The 19,940-nt window shown below is 37.4% G+C and overlaps 1 protein-coding gene across 1 annotated transcript in view; it reads right to left on the bottom strand.

Annotated features, from left to right (window-relative positions):
- Nucleotides 1–1,072: 1,072 nt before the first annotated feature.
- Nucleotides 1,073–19,940, bottom strand: part of LOC130052322 (von Willebrand factor D and EGF domain-containing protein-like) — a 27,386-nt gene continuing 8,518 nt past the window's right edge. The window contains exons 7-20 of the mRNA XM_056156819.1: nucleotides 19,208–19,398; nucleotides 18,886–18,962; nucleotides 18,669–18,738; nucleotides 11,756–11,956; nucleotides 8,354–8,586; nucleotides 7,939–8,077; nucleotides 6,465–6,579; nucleotides 4,889–5,058; nucleotides 4,376–4,638; nucleotides 4,115–4,220; nucleotides 3,808–3,916; nucleotides 3,582–3,709; nucleotides 1,675–1,792; nucleotides 1,073–1,313 (exon numbers count right to left, since the gene is read on the bottom strand). Coding sequence (XP_056012794.1) covers nucleotides 1,126–1,313; nucleotides 1,675–1,792; nucleotides 3,582–3,709; nucleotides 3,808–3,916; nucleotides 4,115–4,220; nucleotides 4,376–4,638; nucleotides 4,889–5,058; nucleotides 6,465–6,579; nucleotides 7,939–8,077; nucleotides 8,354–8,586; nucleotides 11,756–11,956; nucleotides 18,669–18,738; nucleotides 18,886–18,962; nucleotides 19,208–19,398 — 2,108 coding nt within the window. The 3' untranslated portion in view covers nucleotides 1,073–1,125. The remainder of the gene's footprint in view (nucleotides 1,314–1,674; nucleotides 1,793–3,581; nucleotides 3,710–3,807; nucleotides 3,917–4,114; nucleotides 4,221–4,375; nucleotides 4,639–4,888; nucleotides 5,059–6,464; nucleotides 6,580–7,938; nucleotides 8,078–8,353; nucleotides 8,587–11,755; nucleotides 11,957–18,668; nucleotides 18,739–18,885; nucleotides 18,963–19,207; nucleotides 19,399–19,940) is intronic.

Here is a 19,940-nt window from a genome sequence, read left to right on the forward strand (position 1 = left end):
TTTTCAAGGTCCTGAATTCAGAGAACTCCGGTCTTTCAGTTGGCGACAGTGCTTCATCTCTATAATGAATTATGTCGAAGATTTTGTCAGATAATGGGTTAAAAATGAAACAGAAGAACTTGATAACTTGTGAGAATGGACAAAAAGTATATGAGGAATTTCAAAATCACGTATTAGACACATCAAAATAAATGTGCATTGACATTATTAAGAAGTTTATGTGCACGACAATGGTTTTATTTAACAAATCAATTAACATACACTGCCAGTCAAACTATATCTAGTTGCATATGAGGGGTGTGGTAGTGAAGAAGAAATACGTAGGACGGACCCGATGCCAAGTAGTAGCTTGCTACGCGAGTCGACTCAAAAATATCTTGCTGTGGCTTAAACTCGACATTAGATATATCGACATTTTATTGATAAACAATAACCACTTTCATTCATATATCGATTCGATATATATCAGTGAAATTAAAATAAAAGACACCACAGAGTCTTCCACATCTGCTTCGTACTTAGATATTTTACTGAACATAAATATTAACGGCAAACTAACAACTGATTTTAACTACGGATTACTCCGTTTATCTGATCGAGATAAAGGGTTCACGGCGGATGTGACCGGTCGACAGGGGGTGCTTACTCCTCCTATGAACCTGATCCCTCCTCTGGTGTGTCCAGGGGTCCGTGTTTGCCAAACTCTTTATTTTGTATTCCTTGTATGAGTCATGACATTGATCACCGTTCGTCATCTTCACCTTTCCACACATGTATTTATGATCTTTTTTCTTAATCATTAACCACAGACAGGTAATGAGAGAGAATAATTGATTGTTAGAATGGGTTTGAATCATATTGAAAACGTTTTTTTTTTCGACTTTGTAAAATCTGAATTTGCATAAATCCTTTTTTTTTCAAAACCAGCATGGATACCCTATCTTTCGTTTGGCTGTATAATTTCATTATTATTCGAGTTACACGTCAGACATGAATTTATTACCCAAAGGCATTTCCAGTTAGATTTAGTGTGTCTGACCCCCTCAATGTTAAAAAAATGATAAAAGATATGTAGAATTATTAGTTTTATTTGAAGTACTCTCAAGAAAAACTCTTCGACTTTGATTAATACGTTGGTGGCGGGAAAAGTCCCGGATTCGTGCCGCAGAGTGCCTTGTTGTTACAGTCAGTGCACTGATTAGGTTGAATTTCCCCACACTGACATCCACCATTTTGGCAGCATGCGCAGTCATACACATTTATGTTGTATGGGCATCGACATCCAGAGAAGGTAGCCGTGTAATGATCTATTTCTAAAACAATAGATTATATATTATACATTTGTGTGTGTGTGTGTGTGTGTGTGTGTGTGTGTGTGTGTGTGTGTGTGAGAGAGAGAGAGAGAGAGAGAGAGAGAGAGAGAGAGAGAGAGAGAACTGACGAAGAGGGGACATTCCTTAACCATTTGATTTGCGTTGTGACTAAAATTCTGTCCTAACAGTTACGTCCCCATAAAGGTGACCCACAGAATGTGAAAGGTTTAGATCCAAGGTATTACATTGTAAAATCGCGGGGACGGTCCTAACAGATACATACGTACAATGTATATATTATATCCTAGACATAGTACGACCCCCCCCCCACTTAACAGTTTTTGTCGGAGAGAGAGAATACCTTTTACAGTTTTGACAACGCTCCAGTCATTCCTTGACAGCGATGGGTCACACACTTGTTCTGTGCTACTTTGATCTCCACGACGGTAACATACTCCATCAATAAAACAACTGTCAGGCTGTTGAAAAAAAAAGGAATTTTAAGTTATTGGCGTGGCTGCGATTTAATCAATTGTAAACACGTTTACTGGCAACAATCTCTGACTTGTACAAACATATATGTAGGTGACCCATGCATTTTTCTTCAGTATTATACCGCATTTTATAGTACCTAAAGATGATGAAAATCAATAAGCATCATCGACGGTGACATGATCAAGATACACATAAATTCTTTCCCTCTTGAAAACTTTGGAATTTAATCATAAGCAGGGTGGGTGTGTCCGTATACACAAAATGTTTCTCATACTGATCAAGGTTAAACCAAGTAAGGAAATCGATAATCAGAGATCACGTGATTTGTTAGTGTGATAACTACATGTAGTGTAATAACAGCAAATGTTTCCTTTTAGCAATTTTTTTTTTATTTCTAATAAAGAATATCGTTTCTATATTTCCTACAAACGCTGTAGGTGTATTCCAACCCAGGTCTTTAAATGACCACTAAACGCACCTCCGACACAGAAAAGCGTTTGACTGGAGACATGCGTATTTCACTATTGGTAAACTGTCAAAATAATTCCCGTAAACAAATATTGAAAACTGAGGATACAACATACAGTTATCTTATGATCGAATGAATCATTTTGAGCTCTACGACTGACTGAAATCCAACAAACGAGGAAAAAAAATTAGAATGTTATATTCACCGGCACGTGTCTTCGAGGTGAACATAAAATCTGTTTTCTCCAATATCAAGCTAAAATCATTGGCAAACTGTGGGAGGAGTTGGTTACAAAAAGTAGGTACCATGCTTAAAAATGACAAAGTTCAACTGCATCATGTACATATACTACTGCTACATTGAGTGTCTTGACGTCACATTGATTATCTACTGTTCAACACTGAACATTCTACAGAGATGATTTTTATTCTAGGGAAGTATATGTTTATTTACAAGTTAAAGGCTAGTAATTCAATGTATCATCTATTATAGAATGGTAGAGGTATATCATCTTTGCTAGCCAAGTGTCCGGTTTGCTTTCTTGGCGGATTTCGCCTTATCATCTGGAATACAAGATCATATTCTGCACGTTTCGGTTTTAATGGACGCAGCCATTATCGTTTAGATTCTGTAGTTGTGTCACTGCATTCGATTGGGAGAAAAACAATTGTCGCAAACCAATCAGAGTCTTTCATGGAAGTTCTGAAAAATATGGCTAAAGCTGCCAAGGGGGAGATGAGAGTAATCGAATTGGACACTAGGCTAACGAAGATGAACTAGGAGATTCTCCACCCATTATGTTTAACAATGACCTAATAGGGAAATATAACCCCACATATAATTAAAATGGGAAATGGTACAACAAAATTCCGAAAGGTTTTGGTAAAACCAAGTTGATTTTGCTCTTGGCTTTTCAAGAAAACCAAAGTTTACTCATAGAGTATAAGATATCACGTATAGGCTTCACAAGCACTTTTATTAATAGGTAGCTCTTACGTAACAAATAGGATAATCACGCCTTTTTAAAAGACAGTGAGATTTTCAGCATTTTCTAAGAATTTATTTTTCGCGTATCCTGTAGTTCTGAAAATCCTATAGGAATTACAACTTACCTTTCCCACAGGCTTACTTTATCGCACATATCAGGTGATATATAGTTACCTGTGCTATATATAGTTCTAACACTTTTGGTTGGCGAGTATATTCGAGGATGCCAGCTTTATCGAATATACCTAGGGAACATTACAGTTTGCTACTGTTTAAAGCTAGCGTTATATCATCTACAGTGTAGAATAGAAACTTACATTCTGTGTGCAGACACCCGCAGCTGTACATTTCATACAGTAACCGTCCGCCACAATAAACAGGGACTCTTGACTGTAGTGCTGCCCATCTGAGGTGACGGAGACTTTGAATCCCGCGGCACTAAGCCCTTTAAATAAGCAATCCAAAGTTAAGAGTCTGAACGCTCTGAAACTTCAGTGCAATACAAAACCTCCATATTGTACACGTTAATGTTTACACCGTTACCTTTCATCACATGACTCTCAGGAATGGGACACTGGACTTCTAAGAAGCTGAGGAATTCTCCCCGAGATGTGACCGCTGGTCCAGACACGACTGGGAATCCGTCTGACAGCTAGGAGTATATTAAAAAAGTTGATTTAGTCTACACGTATTGTATTTCCCGTAATTATTCTGTGTAATTCGTAGGTGTTCATTTTAGACCTTTCCCTTTGTAAAGTTTATCAAGTTGTAAAACTGGACTTTTCCTGTCAAGTTTTAAAGGACATCGATACTTATAAAAAAGTATACTATTGTCAAATTTCTTACTTACATCGACAGGAGTGACTTTACAGACCAAATGAGTTGATTCAATGACATTATCTACTATTACGCTGGCTTGTCGACATGGTCGTCGTCTAATATCACACAGGCCGTCACTACAATGATATTTTAACTCTCTTTGTAATTAACTGACCGTCAAGTATGAAAAAGTACGATTTTATGTCACATTATTTCTTATGGAATTTCAATTCTTTGCGTTTAAAAAAAAAAATTGAATACTCTGAAAACTCTAGAAATGACATGCTCTAACCCCCTTATTCTGTAAATGGTTGGCACGGCTCCTACTTTGACAGAACAGTCGGATGATACGAAACCATGGTTACAGTGACACGTGCCACCAGTGCAATTCCCGTTATGTGAACACTGGTTGGGGCAGGATAAAATTGAGGAGCTCACTACTGGGTCACCGTTGGTGTATTGAATGTTGATAGGATCCTTAGCAAGTTCGTTGTAACAAATGCTATCAAAAGCGTCCATATGAGCCAGCTCAAACGCCTCTTTGCTGTCAGAAAACTAAAATGAATTCAGAATTTTTTTTCGAAGTGTGGTTATTATACATGTATAATCATAGGTAAATATTTAACATTCATCAAAGCCCCATGCGACCCGAAAACTCACAGCTTCAAATGATTCCGTTTGTTGACGTATAACCATGTTAATTACTTCTAAATTTATTGGTAGAAACGACAATTTTTATATTTGGACAGAAGGATTACGTTTGAAATTGAATTGTTTGAATTGATATATACTGCGTATAGCCTACCTTAATGTCCTCCACACAGCCGTCCAGCATGTCGGTGAGAATGGTTGTACGGTGACAGCGGCTGTAGAGGGATGATTTCATGAGACTATGTGTACAAGAGGTCCGCGCCTGCTGCTCCGTTATTCCACTTGGGGTTGGGAAAGAGGCCGCGGCATTTCTTCGAAATCTTCCTGCATTTAATTTATCATATTGTTAACATATCGCATAATACTAGTAGCCAGCTATTAGTAACCAGCTACGTAAAGTGAGAAAATCTAGCTACATATACAAGCATCCAACCACTTACAAAAAAAATTACTGGATCTTTTAGTTTTATTTGAACGACGAGAAGTCATTTTCATTTTTCAAAATATATGCTTTGAAATTCCAAACTTCATGCTTGATTTTGTCATCTACTTAAAGGACATATCGCACGTCACTAACGGTTTTAGTTTCTTTTAGCAAAATTGATTCTTTACATGCCTAATATGAACCCAAGTGTGATTTAAATGAAATATAATTTTGCGGATATTTCGAGTTTGAAGGCAGTATATTACAAATAAACTTTCCAGTGTACAACTTTCAAAAATAGGTGGGTACATGTACATGTATTTACTACATAGAAATACTCAATTTAGAGTAAAATACATGAAGCTCAAGAGAAGTGATTTTAAATCTGAAAATGAGCTTGTAAGTGTCTATATTGTTGGGCCGTTCTTGCCACACTAATTTTGACTACGGATAACTCCGTTTACCTAATCAAGATACAGGGCTCACGGCGGGTATGACCGGTCGACAGGGGATGCTTACTCCTCCTAGGCACCTGATCCCACCTCTGGTATATCCAGGGTTCCGTTTTTGCCCAACTCTCTTTTTTGTATTGCTTATAGGAGTTATGAGATTGATCACTGTTCGTTATCTTCACCTTTCATGTATCTAAATATAGTAAGAAATAATTTATTCAGGGCTCTATACAGAAAAAGAAGTGATTCTAACATTTCAATATACCATCACTTTTCAGATATCATGTCTAGGCAGATGGCAGAAACCCTTAACTGTCAAATTAATTCCTTTGAAAATACTAATTAATAGCTGCGTATTTACATTGAAGAAAAAAAGAATTCGGAGTAAAATCCACGACAAGGAGTGATTTTGATATCAGCTATTTATACATTTTGAATGAAATTCCCTTGGATTTCAAGTTTTTCGTAAAAACCTTAGGGATCTTCTTGTTTGTCTAGATTTTATTACTAAGTCAGGGGTATTTTCAAAATGAAATTTATTTTTTATATTTACATTACATTTTCCTTTCTGTCCGAGAACTCCTAGCCGTTAAAATAGTCTTACTATATTTATCAAGACTCATCCGCACATCATTCACATTCATGAGGAAATGACTATCATTTCAATTCGTAAAGATATGAAAGCAAAACCATTGGAAATATGAATATTGTAACATGAATTCTGTTGTGCTATATTCGATTACAAGTGTTCTGTCGTAATCTATTTTCAAATTTCTACTCTGAATGTTCCAATAAATGAATGTTCTCAATAAATCGTGATATATACTTGCAACAGTAGGAGAGGAAATGCGTACTTGTTGTCATTTTCGGGTCCACGGGGAGATCTCTGTCAGGGTAGTGGTCAGTATAGGCGCGAGCAGACCTACGAGGATGTGTGTTTTTGCCGCTAATCACTGTTCCATCTTTAGGCTAATAAATAAATACTGATTCAAGTTAATATGCATTACTTAATACAGTCAAACCTCGTTATCGCAAAGTCGATGGGATTGAGGAAAAACTTTTGATATATCAGAGGGTTCGGGGTATTGGGGTTAAATACAAAGAGAATATATAATACTAATGGCATTAACTTGTACCTTAAACGAGAAAACAATCTGCTGCTGCAGTCACACCATACCGGATAGCATAAACGGACGTCACATTGATAAGAATAATTGTGGTATAGTGCTGTTCGTTGCTATTCGTTGATGAAAGTTGTTACCACCGCTGCTCGGGGCGACTGCCATCGGTGTATGGAGCGTATAAAACGCATAATAACGCACGATTACTGGACATGTACCGGTCGATTAACGGACATTACCGTCTGAATAACGGACAAGTACCGGTTTAAACGAACGTGGGACGCATGAGAGAAACTGATAGGACGTTCTTTTAACTTTAGACGGACGGACTTGTATCGATCATGTAACTGACAAAACGGGTGTAAATCGAAAATGGATATATCTTTTCAGGCTTATCACCATCGCTGACATATTCATATGATGCCTCCTAAAGGAGGATATAGAAATATTAGGGAGGGTAAAATCAGGGCATGGGGAAATGCTTCAAGACCCCCATCTCCCCATTCTGTCATTGACAATGCTGCGGAAGAGCAGACCCCCCAAGATTCAGAGGTAAAACCCCTGTCTTCCCGAAGGCTCTATTAACGGACAATGCAATCTGAGTAACGGGATAATATCGGTTTAAACGAATGTGGGGCGCAGGAGAAACGAATATAACGTTTTTTCAACGTTAGATGAACGGACTTGTACTGGTCCCGTGAAAGATCCGTTTGACTTTATTATTCGCCAGTTCCATACGTTTCTTGTTCGTAAACATGCAGTTGGTGTCCATTACACCTTCCGTTGACTCGCTGCATGTCTGGTAGTAGTCCGGCCATGACTCATGCTCACCGTACATTAACGGATGCGAATTGGACAAGTACAGGAAAAGAAACGCCCAAGTTCCGAATAAAACACATAACAATGCATGAATACCGTGCACCAAGCGGTCTCCTTAGTCCGGTGGTATCCGTTTCAAGTTTTGACCATGCTCAAAACTGTCCGCTGGATAGACCAGACTTTAATGGACAAGGAACGCGTTGGCCGAAAGAGAAATGGACCAGAAACAAAGGGACGGAGACGAACGGATTGACAATTTTGTTATCCGTTGGATGTCTGTTAGCGTTATCGGGTGAAGTGTGACTGCTGCTTGAATATGAAAATCTGATACACTGTACTAGCATGTTGTACTTCATTGGTAAACATTTTTAAAAAATGTATCACATACCTTGCTGGGGTTAATAGCACCTTTGCCTACTTTGGTACAGTCAACGGCTCCTTGCTTACAGGAACAGTATTCAAATTTGGGAGCAAGATGTTGTTCATATTTCGGCAGTTGATAGAACATACTTGAACCTGTAGGTATCCTTAGAAAACATTTGCAAGCATTAAAAGTCATCATCCGAAAATATCCGTTCAGAAATCTTTTATATACCAGCTCTTTGCTATATCCGATTTTTTTTCTTGAAACATTTGCAAGAAATTTCGCAATGAATTGTCATAGAGAGGATGCTACAGTATACTGTAGTATGTTAAAACATCAAATATTCATCCTTAAAAAAGAATCTCTGTGTTTATTTTCACAACTGAGATACCGTCAATCACTTGTTGTTAAGCTTGAAAGTACGGAATTTCATTCTTACATCCAGCTTTTGGAGAAGTTGGATACTGATGACGGTTTGTACAGGAGTCCGTCTCCACCAATAAAGTCATCTCCATCATCGCCGTTCCAGTTCCCACACAGACCCTCACTGGAGCCAAAATCATCTGGGGGCCCTTGGACATCAACGTTCATGACAGGCAGATGCTCGTGACCATGGCGACCTTTTGATATGAGGGTTGAGACCTTCAGTCTGGCTCCTGAGGGAAAATTTATCTACAAAAGCATAATTCAATAACGTAGTATTCAATGACGTAGTCAAAATGGGATAATGAAAGGGGGCACACGTCCTCTGTATGCAATACGTTGAGTGCAATGTAAATGTAAGGACACATATTTCACGGGTACAAAATGTGAGGGCATCCCATGTACACCCTTGAAAGCACAACAACAAAATCATGCACTATGAATTCAAAATTATTCAAAGAAATAGGTGGGGCACTTACATACTTGTGTTCCCATCTATTTTTTTAAGTAGAGACTAACGTTCATATTGCTCCACTTTTTCACAATGCCCCTGCTATTTCAAATCCATATTTCATTCTCTTCCGACCCATTATGTGGGCAATTATACTACGAATATATCAAATCATATCATCACTCTGATCTCTGTAGATCGTTTAAGCAAGTTTGTGATGGACAACCTAGTCAATTGAGTTACAGGTACGCACTATATGTGCAGTTATAAATCACACACTGTGGTGATTTTTAAAAAAATATATGAGTAGATTGATTTTTCAGAATTTCGTTCTAAGATCTTATCATAGCTACAAACATATCGGCTATCTAATATCGTCATTGCAAAAAGTCTCTCCCACGTGGTTCCCAATAGTTATCGTGTCGAATGAGGTTGAACAGCCTATCAATAATGTGTGGAAAAAATACACGATCATCTAGACATGGAGGAGGGGACAGAATGATCATCTAGACATGGAGGAGGGGACAACACGATCATCTAGACATGGAGGATGGGACATGATTATCTAAACATGGAGGAGGGGGCAACACGATCATCTAGACATGGAGGAGGGGACAACACGATTATCTAGACATGGAGGAGGGAACAACACGATCATCTAGACATGGAGGAGGAGACAACATGATCATCTAGCAAACTCCCCGTCGAGGCCTCATTACGTCACCTACGTATTGACCTCTCCTATGTGACGCAGTGCAATATACAGATTTGTATATTGTGAATCCGCGATTATCACGCAGGCTAATAACAGTAAAGAAGTAGTTCGTAGTTAAAACGTGAAAATATTGACATTAGGAGCATTAATATAAAAGTATGAATTTTATTTTAAACATAAAATGATCAAAAGATCATTAAAAAGTAAGGAGACCCTGTTCAAATTATAGTGTATAGTAATGAATTTGATGTTTACGTTCTTATTTTGAACTGTTTACGTTTGACGTTATGTTTTTTTTCGTCCTTTTACAGTGACGTCACACAGTATACGCGGCCTAAGAAATCGCTATCCCATAATGCCTAACTGGAAGAGTTTGGTTTATGAGCAAACGAACTCTGGCGGAAGTTTGGATCATCTAGACATAAAGGAAGGGACAACATGATCATCTAGACATGGAGGAGGGGACAACACGATCATCTAGACATGGAGGAGGAGACAACATGATCATCTAGACATGGAGGAGAAGACAACACGATTATCTAGACATGGAGGAGGAGACCACATGATCATCTAGACATGGAGGAGGGGACAACATGATTATCTAGACATGGAGGAGGAGACAACACGATCATCAATACATGGAGGAGGGGACAACACGATCATCAATACATGGAGGAGGGGACAACATGATCATCTAGACATAAAGGAGGGGACCACATGATCATCTAGACATAAAGGAGGGGACCACATGATCATCTAGACATGGAGGAGGGGACAACACGATTATCTAGACATAAAGGAAGGGACAACACGATTATCTAGACATGGAGGAGGGGACAGTATGATTATCTAGACATAGACGGTAAACTGGCAGGAGGAGCAAGTGGTTGGGAAAGGGAAGTAAAGTGGATTAAGAGGGAGAAAAGGGATGGGAAGGCGTGGGGTGGAAGAGAGATAGGGAGACAAAGAAGGCAAAGGAAAAAGAAAGGAGAGAAAAGGAGAGGAAGTGGAATTGAAGAGGACATTCCACAGCATCAGTATCAGTCATGGTTTAAAATTATTACAACATGATAGCATTCTTCTTTTTTAAAGCAAAACATTAAGTTGGTAGTTGAATTCATTTACATCTCAATAACATTCATGTAAAATAAAGAGTTGAGATTTAAAACTCAGAAATCGCTGAATGTGTTTGCATCAATCATGTTAAATACGAAAGACAATATATATGGTTTGAAAGATAAGAATATTAAACTTTAAGATAACATTTCAAAATGATTCCTTTTCCTTTCCTGTTATAAATGAAATTTTACCATATAAACATCAACATTATATTGTACAGCTTCAAAAATTACATTATAAATTATAGTAAACAAGAGTACCGCAAACGGTACATAATACGCCTGTGAAATGCTTACATAGGGTGTTTTTTTTGTGCTATAATTTGTATAACTTTGCTTCAGGTAGTATCAGCCATCATGAGGCTGTGACAAACTTTCATATGAACAAAGGGTCTTAGCTTAAAAATCGAGATTTCCTCAAAATGGACCAAGTTCAACAACCTGTAATTTTTTCAAAAATGGAAGAAAATCAAAATCCTTCCCCAGATGCACATTTTCAATACCCATACAAACACTCCACAAAATAAGATGGTCCTCACTTGAAAACTGTGGGAGGAGTTGGGCGGACAAATTATGTACCCTCCATAGGATATTAATTTCCAAATACACTAAGTTCAACAACCTGTAATTTTCTCAAAAATTGTAGAAAATCAAAATCCATCCCACATGCACATCTTCAATACCCATACAAACACTCCACAAAATAAGAAGGCTCTCACTTGAAAACTGTGGGAGGAGTAGGGCGGAAAATTATGTACCCTCCATATAATAATTATTTCCAAAAAAGGGGCAAAACTCCTGGAAAAAAGGTCGAAATGGATTAAAATTGCAGTATGATCTAGAGTGACCCACAAAGAAGCTACACAGCAAGTTTCAGCATGATATGTGAAAGGGAAATGAAATTATAAAGAGAAAACACCGAACAGATGGACGGTCGGACTGACGGACGGACGGACGTACGGACATCACTGTACCATAATACGTCCCGTCTAAAGACGGGTGTATAGAAATGTAGATTAACATTGAGTCCAATTCCTGAAATCTGTACTTTTTGATCAGTAATGAAATGATTGATGTAATGAGCTGCATTTAATAAGCGATATCACTACTTTTTCTGTGTTGTGTGCAACTTACATAGAAATATTTCCCAGATTTATCCCTGCTAACCGTAGTACCCTCTAGATGATGTCCGGATGGATAGGACACCTTCGGGGCCTCTACAACACCTGCTCTCTTTTCGCACATATCTATTTCAACTATATCGTTTCCTTCTCGTGCAACAACTGCACAGGCACAGGGATTGTAGCTTCCACAAGGCCACGTTCGGATTTGAACCTGGAAAAGTGCTTCGTACAGTAAGATTTTTTATTCAAAGACATGCATATTAGAGAAGCAAATTCAATACACTTACACCCCTCGTTTAGTGTTATATTTATTAATTTATGCTTTTTCTAAAGGGTAAACATATTACGAAGACCCGCCATACAAAGTTTCAATGCTAAAACAAAGTATTAGAAATATCATTCAGAAGACCATTTGCTAACCTTATATGTAAACTGATGACATTGAACATTTGACTCCAAAGTCAAAGTGGTCATGCTTTTGCTATGGAGACTTTGCTTAATTTCAAATAGTGTTTGATATATTTCCCGCAACCCATTTCTTAATGTATATGATATACAAGATAGTGACGTTGATCTTGTTATCAAAACGCTGGCATCCATATGTCTTGATGAAGATCGTTGAGAAATCTCTGAGCTAGGAAAAATGACTACATCTCTCAGCGGTATTCTAATGAACGCCCAGTAGTCGCCATCATCTCTGAATTGTTTTCCCGTGATTTCCACGGTCGCTACGGTGTCATGGAAGTTTGATTCGGTTCAACACAGTGAGCGAACACCAAGGGAAGGGATATTCTAAGGAATGCTTAATCAACACCACGGAGACGCTCAATGAACACATAACGATCTTCCAAGAATCTCTCAGAGACCTTTCAATAAACGCCAAATTTTTTCACTCCAAATTTAGAGATGACTGAGAGATCATGAGGGATCACTGAACGTCCAATGAGAGGCCGATAGATGTTCATTGGAAGACCATGGTAGAGATTTAGTCCAGTCAAATTAAAAATTAAACTTTACCTAATTGCAACAGAATTTTTATTAATACAGACATGATGTATAAGTAAAAAGGAATATCTGATCAAAAATCCACCGATTTCTATCGAGCCGTTTCAGAGAATTCAAAATAATTATTTCGCGTAATATTTGTTCAAAACCGATGTCCTGAGTGATATTCCATACTTGATTTTCCATTCCGACGTCATGAGTGTATGACGTAAGTTTTACAATACATGAAATTATAACAATGTACGGAGATAATGCATAAAATGCCGATTCCTTTGAGTGTTCCTCTATATATTGCATTTCTAACAGGTAAGTAAACTTACTATCAATCAAATTTTCACAAATTGCCTTGATTACACCAAATATTCACTCAAAAATTCAATGTAATTGCAGATTTTATTCTCGTATTTACATTAGGCCAAATGCATTTACAATACAACTTAGAACGTTGTAATGTATTTTGTTGTCTCATATCTAAGATAAACAAATAAATAAAACGTTTATTAATGCATTATGATTGCAAATACGTAATAATTGATGAAGCAATACAGTATTTATGTCCATGCCGTTCTGGTCAATTTTTCAAAGTATGGAACGCCGTTTATGTTAAAATGTTAGCATTTTAAAGGAATACGTGGTTTTTTATTTTATTTTCTCAATACTTAACGATATTTTTCAGCTATGGCATCAACTGGAGAATTGTGCATCATTTGCTGTGAAGCTGTGTCTCTTTCAGAATGACAAATTTTGACGGAAAAGGGAAGTCTGGGCTTGAATAATGCCAGTCAAGAGCGTCAAGGAACAGTACTTTCCAAACCTGGTGATGTAGTTCATCAACAATGTAGAAGGAATTTTACAGATAAAAGAAAACAAACATATGAGACAGACGATGTGGATGCAGTAAATCTACGATCCAAAAGCATTTTTGACTTCAAAAATCACTGCATATTTTGTTGCAAGCCAGCCAAAGTTAATAAGCAGAAACGAGGAAATGACGTTTATCCTGTTCGAACTATGGACTTTCACAGCAAAATATTACAAGTATGCATTGAACGAAATGATTCATGGGGAAATCAAGTCAAAGGTCGCATACATTCTGTGAATGATTTACATGCGTCAGATGCGATATATCATCAGAGAATCGATATTAAATTTAGGAACAATCGACATAAAAATCTACAGGAAAGCTTTGGAGTTGCACGAAGTGAAATTTGACGAGCTTCAAAGCCTTCGGCACATCGACAAGTATCATCACTTGGATGCCTTATCACGGATAATTAAACCACTAAAGTCTCCAACGCCATCGTGGTCAGGATTTATGCAAATGTTGCACAAAGGTGATCATCCCGGAAAAACATCAAGGGTGTTTTTTCCAATGATAGATTTGGAACCTGGAGATATGTCCTGTATATATTCAACATTAATGTTTGTCACAGGTGAAGCCGAAAAATATGCAGGAGTTCCAATTGTCACGTTTGACCAGCCACTGTACTGGAAATCTGTTATTATAATCAGAAATGAATCAAAAGATCATGTGCTAGGAAACATCGTATTACGCCTCGGTGAGTTTCATTTACAGGTGAGTTTTCTGGGATCCATTGGTCATTTGATGGCAAGTTCAGGTCAAGAGGAAGTCCTTGAAACAGTATATGCTCCTAACGCAGTTAAACATATGTTCAATGGTAAAGCGGTATCACGAGCTCTGCGTGGTCATTTTTTAGTGGAATCCGCCCTTAGCAGCATCGTGATCAAAAAAGCCTTTGGAATTGCTGAAGATCTACAAAGCAGTGACACTTGTAATTCAAACAAGGACCTCAAAGAAGTCCAAGAAATATATGAGGACCTTCTGAAGGGGAACATAACAATCGTTGATACTGTACTTAATGCAGTTTTTGATAGAATAGAAAGTGTACTCTCCAATTATAAGGATTTACTATCAGAATGCAGAACGGCAAATTTTTGGTTCCAGTATCTTGAAATGATTGATCTTGTCCAGAAATTTATCAGAGCGGAAAGAACAGGTGACTGGCTGCTTCACTTAGACACTGTTCAAAGAATGCTGCCATATTTTGCCGCTTCTGGACACAATTTGTATCTTAAATCCGCTTACATCTACCTTTCCGATATGCAGAAGCTTCAATCATCACATCCCTTGATATATGAATCTTTCTTGTCTGGGAAACATGTGATAAGAAGATCAGATCGTTTGTGGGCTGGTATCTGGACAGACCTGACAATTGATCAAGTTCTCATGAGAAGTCTAAAGACATCTGGTGGTCACACAAGAGGGCGAGGTATAACAGAGTACCAACGAACTCTGTGGGTCTTATCTTCTCCCCTGTGTGCCGAATTCAGTCTTGCAATGCAGACCCTTACAGAGACATTGTACACATCTAGTGAGCAGCATAAAGACACATCTCATTCGCGCATGAATAGAGATGAAATCGATACGACCAGAATTTTAGCTTATCTGAAAGAGAGTGCACCTTTCCAAGAAGACCTCAAGGATCTTCGTGGTTTACACGATGGTGTAACAGCTGAATCAAATGTCAATGTTGACAAAAGTCTTGAGATTGGTAGGCAGGTTATTCAATCAATGGTCGGAAAAGATGCAATGAAACATGTTTCGTACTTGATGGAGGATCTCTGCTACACAAGTTTAACTGGCCACAGAAATCAACTTTCGAACAAATACTGACGATCTACGTGCAATATGTCACCCACAAATTTACAAATGCCTGTGTTGTATTTGATGGCTACAACAACGCACAATCAACCAAGGATCTCACCCATCAGAGAAGATCAAAGGGTTTACAGTCTAGGAAGACTATATTCAATGAATCACCGCGAAAAGAGAGCATTTTCTGTCAAACAAAGAAAACAAGAAGAAATTTATTCAAATGCTGTCTACAAGACTCCGAGAAACCTGTTGTGAAGTAATACAATCTGAAGCAGATGCAGACCGTACTTTGGTTTTCACAGCTCTTCAGAAAGTGAGAACTCAGTCCGTTGCTTTAGTTGGCGAGGATACTGATTTACTCATACTATTACTTTATCATGTAGAGCCTGATATCGAAAAGGAGTTATTCTTTTATTCCGACAAACAAATGAAAAACCATCGGATTTGGAACATATATAACACAAGACAGATTCTTGGAAAAGACCTATGTCAGTGTCTCTTAGTGATGCACGCTTTGACAGGATGTGATACAACATCTAGGCTGTATGGAATCAGTAAACAGGTCACACTCAAGAAGATGAAGTCAAATTTATACTTTTATGCAACAGCCAGTAAACCTCTCCTAGATAAATTTGCCTCTGTCACTAAATTGTAGCAAGTTGGAGAGGAGATGTTGGCGTCATTGTATGGGGCATTACGAGGAGAAGGTTTGGATATCTGTTACCAAAATGTCAAAGGTAGAGAAACATATTGATGTACAAAGTCTCCCACCTACTTATGAATCTGCAAAGCAACATATATATAGAGCGTATCATCAAGTACAACAATGGATAGCAAACGACTTGGACGCGACAAAATGGGGATGGAAATTGAATGACACTGGTTATCTTCTACCGATTAAGACTAAGTTGGCACCAGCACCGTCCGATCTTCTGAAAATAATTCGTTGCAATTGCCAAAGCAACTCTGACTCAAAGAGGTGCAGTTGCAGACGACACGGAATTAAATGTTCAATTTGTTGTGGAGAATGCCGTGGTACAAGTTGTACGAATGCTGAACCTTGTCATGATGACGATGACTAATTTATCATTCAATTGAATATTTTTTGTATACATGAATGATGAACTGAACACGTGAGATGATGGTGATCATCATTCATTAGCATTATACATGCTGCACAAATGTTTAAACAAGCCATAAGTTATTTCTGAAATAACTAAATATATTGATATTTGTATTGTGAATTAAACAAGAAATCTATTAGTGAAAATATACATGTACTTTGTATGGATTATGATAATAACGATGACGTGTCAGATGATGCTTAAACATAATGATTTGTGTGTTGAATTACAACGCTTTCAAATGAATATTTTTCTTTTATCTTTATTGATGTCAACTTCGCTTTCAAAACAAAGTTAGTATTACACCAACCCCCTGTATTCATGCAAGATTTACTTGAAAAGTACTCGGAGAATTTTGGAATATAGATTATTAGTTATTGATATTTAAACAGGTAGATCATATATATATATATATATATATATATATATGATCTACCTGTTTAAATATCAATAACTGTATGTCACTTCTAGTACTTTATACGATATTTTATCTGCCTTTCATGTTTCGCGTCTTCCAAAATGTATTTAAATCGACAAACCTGAGAACGTATATATCCATGGATGGCGATAAAATACCATTTAAGGTACCCATTTTCAAACTAGAATTACCCGAAAAGTGCTCGGTGGATTTCAGTGGATTTTGGAATATATATTGTCTAGGGTCTACCTGTTGATGCTCTGTAATCAGAATTTCTGTTGGAATTAGTTCAAGGTTGACCCCCAATATCCACTATTTTGACTGGACTAATAATTGTTGATAAATCATTTGTAGATAAATTTCCGCTCGAGAGATTGTTGAGTGATCATTGAGAGATTTTTTAATGTTCAATAAGATATTTCCTTCTTGCTTGTCAGCCATGGGTCCACCAGGTTCTTGAGTTCCTTTTTGCACCCCTTGTGTTCTTCTCTGGACAAGATACATTTTCATATACAAGTAATTAAAAATGTTGAAATGCCTGGTGACCTCATATGCATCAAATCTTGGTTGTTCATCTTTTAGCCTTCTGGAAATATCTCTTTTTCAACAGCTTGTCAGAAACTGATGGTATAGCAATTTAAACCTCTTACAATATACTCGAGGCTCCTGTTACCCCTAAATGTTTAGCAATCTCCTTGGTTGCCCAAACAATTTTCAAAGAACCATGAAATATACAGTCATGTATCTTTCAGTCTACATGTGATCTTTCTTTGTCGCAAAAGATCGCTCATTAAAATCTAAGTTGTCGCTGTGTAATGCAAGAGACATACTCTTCCTTGTTTTCTCAACGATTTTTCAATAAGCGTCAAGTTCGCTAAACAGTTTCTATAGATCTCCATGGAATTGACAGAAACTACATTTAAAGATTGCTTGCACAGTAACCACACAAGAAACTTTCAAGTACCTACACACAAACGGTTTTTTTTTCCCCCGAAGCTTGAAGAGATGATCGAAAGATCGGGTCATTTTCGTATGTACCGAGTGCTTTATTAAATATCAAATAGTGTTTAATTTACTATCTGGAATCTTTTCATATGAAGTTTCATTGCTAAAACTCAGTGTTTGAGATATCACTTGGAAATCATTTCTTACAATTTTTAAATACCATATGTGACCCAATGACCTTGACATTTGACTTTTTGATCTAAAACAATAGAGGCTATCCTGAAGTCATGGATAAGTCTTCGTGTGAAGCTACATTGCTAAAGCTCAAACAGTTCTTGCTATTCCGAAAATAGTTCTTGCTATATGTGATCCAGTGACCTAGACCTCTCATCTTTGACCTTAAAACAGGGTCGTCCATAAGCCATGTAGACTCCACGTATGCAGGATTATTGTTAAAGCTCAATAAGCATTTGAGATACCTGGAAATCGTTTCTTATGATAAATGACATTAACCTGCTAAACAAAACCAATTGGAGGTTATCCTTTACTTATAGAGTCTTTTTCAAGTTAAGACGCATTTCTAAAACCGTCGAAATTTAGTATTACTTGAAATTTCACCACGAGACCAAGTTGTTCCAGACAGGTAGCAAGAGAGAGAAGATAAGATAAAATATAGACATATACCAGTATTTCCCGCTTTTGTTGAAGCAGGGACAATAAAATATGTTGAACGTCTTCTTCTAATTGCTCTCACCTCAAATGGTCTTTTCTGGTTTTTAGATTTGTATAGTACCATGTCACCCACTTCATAAACGTTATAATTTCTGAGAACAAAAAAAAAAAAAAAATATAATGATAAGCATATTTGTTTGCTATAGCAAATGTAGTTCGTGTCTAGTAAATTAAAATTACAATATGGAGTTTTGCAGAAAACGAACGGTCTTCCTCAGACGAATGTGTAAAATATTTACTTCTTATAATCAAATCCATGAAAATGTGGATCGCCAGACAAGGTGCAGTGTCCATGCTCTTTATCAGTGGTCCCGATCTGAAAAGGATAAAGTCTATTGCGTAGGCGATGGTTATCTGACATATCTGTCAATGGAATTTGTATTCAAGAAGCTTACAAAATGTAGACCTAATTAAGCCCACTCTAAAGACTTGATAAATCGCGAAACAAGTACAGGTGTAAAGGATTTGAATTCAAGAGATTTATGTCTGTACTGTGGTTTTAGTATTCACCAACAGCAAAAAACAATACTGTATACCGACTGAACATCGCTCTGACATTACCATGATAGGGTTCACAGTGTAGTTGCTCCACATGGGATGCGTGAAGTCAAACACCGGTTTGAAAGCAATTTCTTGAACATGGTTGTGGTCTTTGATAAAATCCCTGGTAGCCTTGACCTTGAAGGAGGTAGAGTATAGCCCCGTGGCATTATCAAATTTGAGGTCGAAGTGGCAACCAGACAGAGATGCATCTAAAGTTTACAGGAGAACAAGAACAGTTGTAATATTTCATTTAATTCCACGGTGATTTATAAATATGCCATGGAAATCAATAAGACAGTCAATCCGTGTATTTAAATTTGAAAAGAAAAAGGGAAGTGACATTGTTTATATGTCATCAGAAAGGTTTAAAGGGAAGTGACACTGTTTATGTGTCATCAGAAAGGTTTAGAGGGAAGTGAAACTGTCATTCGAAAGGTTTAGAGGGAAGTGACACTGTCATTAGAAAGGTTTAGAGGGAAGTGACACTGTTTATGTGTCATTAGAAAGGTTTAGAGGGAAGTGACACTGTTTATTTGTCATTAGAAAGGTTTAGAGGGAAGTGACACTGTTTATGTGTCATTAGAAAGGTTCAGAGGGAAGTGACACTGTTTATGTGTCATCAGAAAGGTTTAGAGGGAAGTGACACTGTTTATGTGTCACCAGAAAGGTTTAGAGGGAAGTGACACTGTTTATGTGTCATCAGAAAGGTTTAGAGGGAAGTGACACTGTCATCAGAAAGGTTTAGAGGGAA

This window comes from Ostrea edulis, chromosome 2 (assembly GCF_947568905.1).
Source record: "Ostrea edulis chromosome 2, xbOstEdul1.1, whole genome shotgun sequence".
NCBI lineage: Eukaryota > Metazoa > Mollusca > Bivalvia > Ostreida > Ostreidae > Ostrea > Ostrea edulis.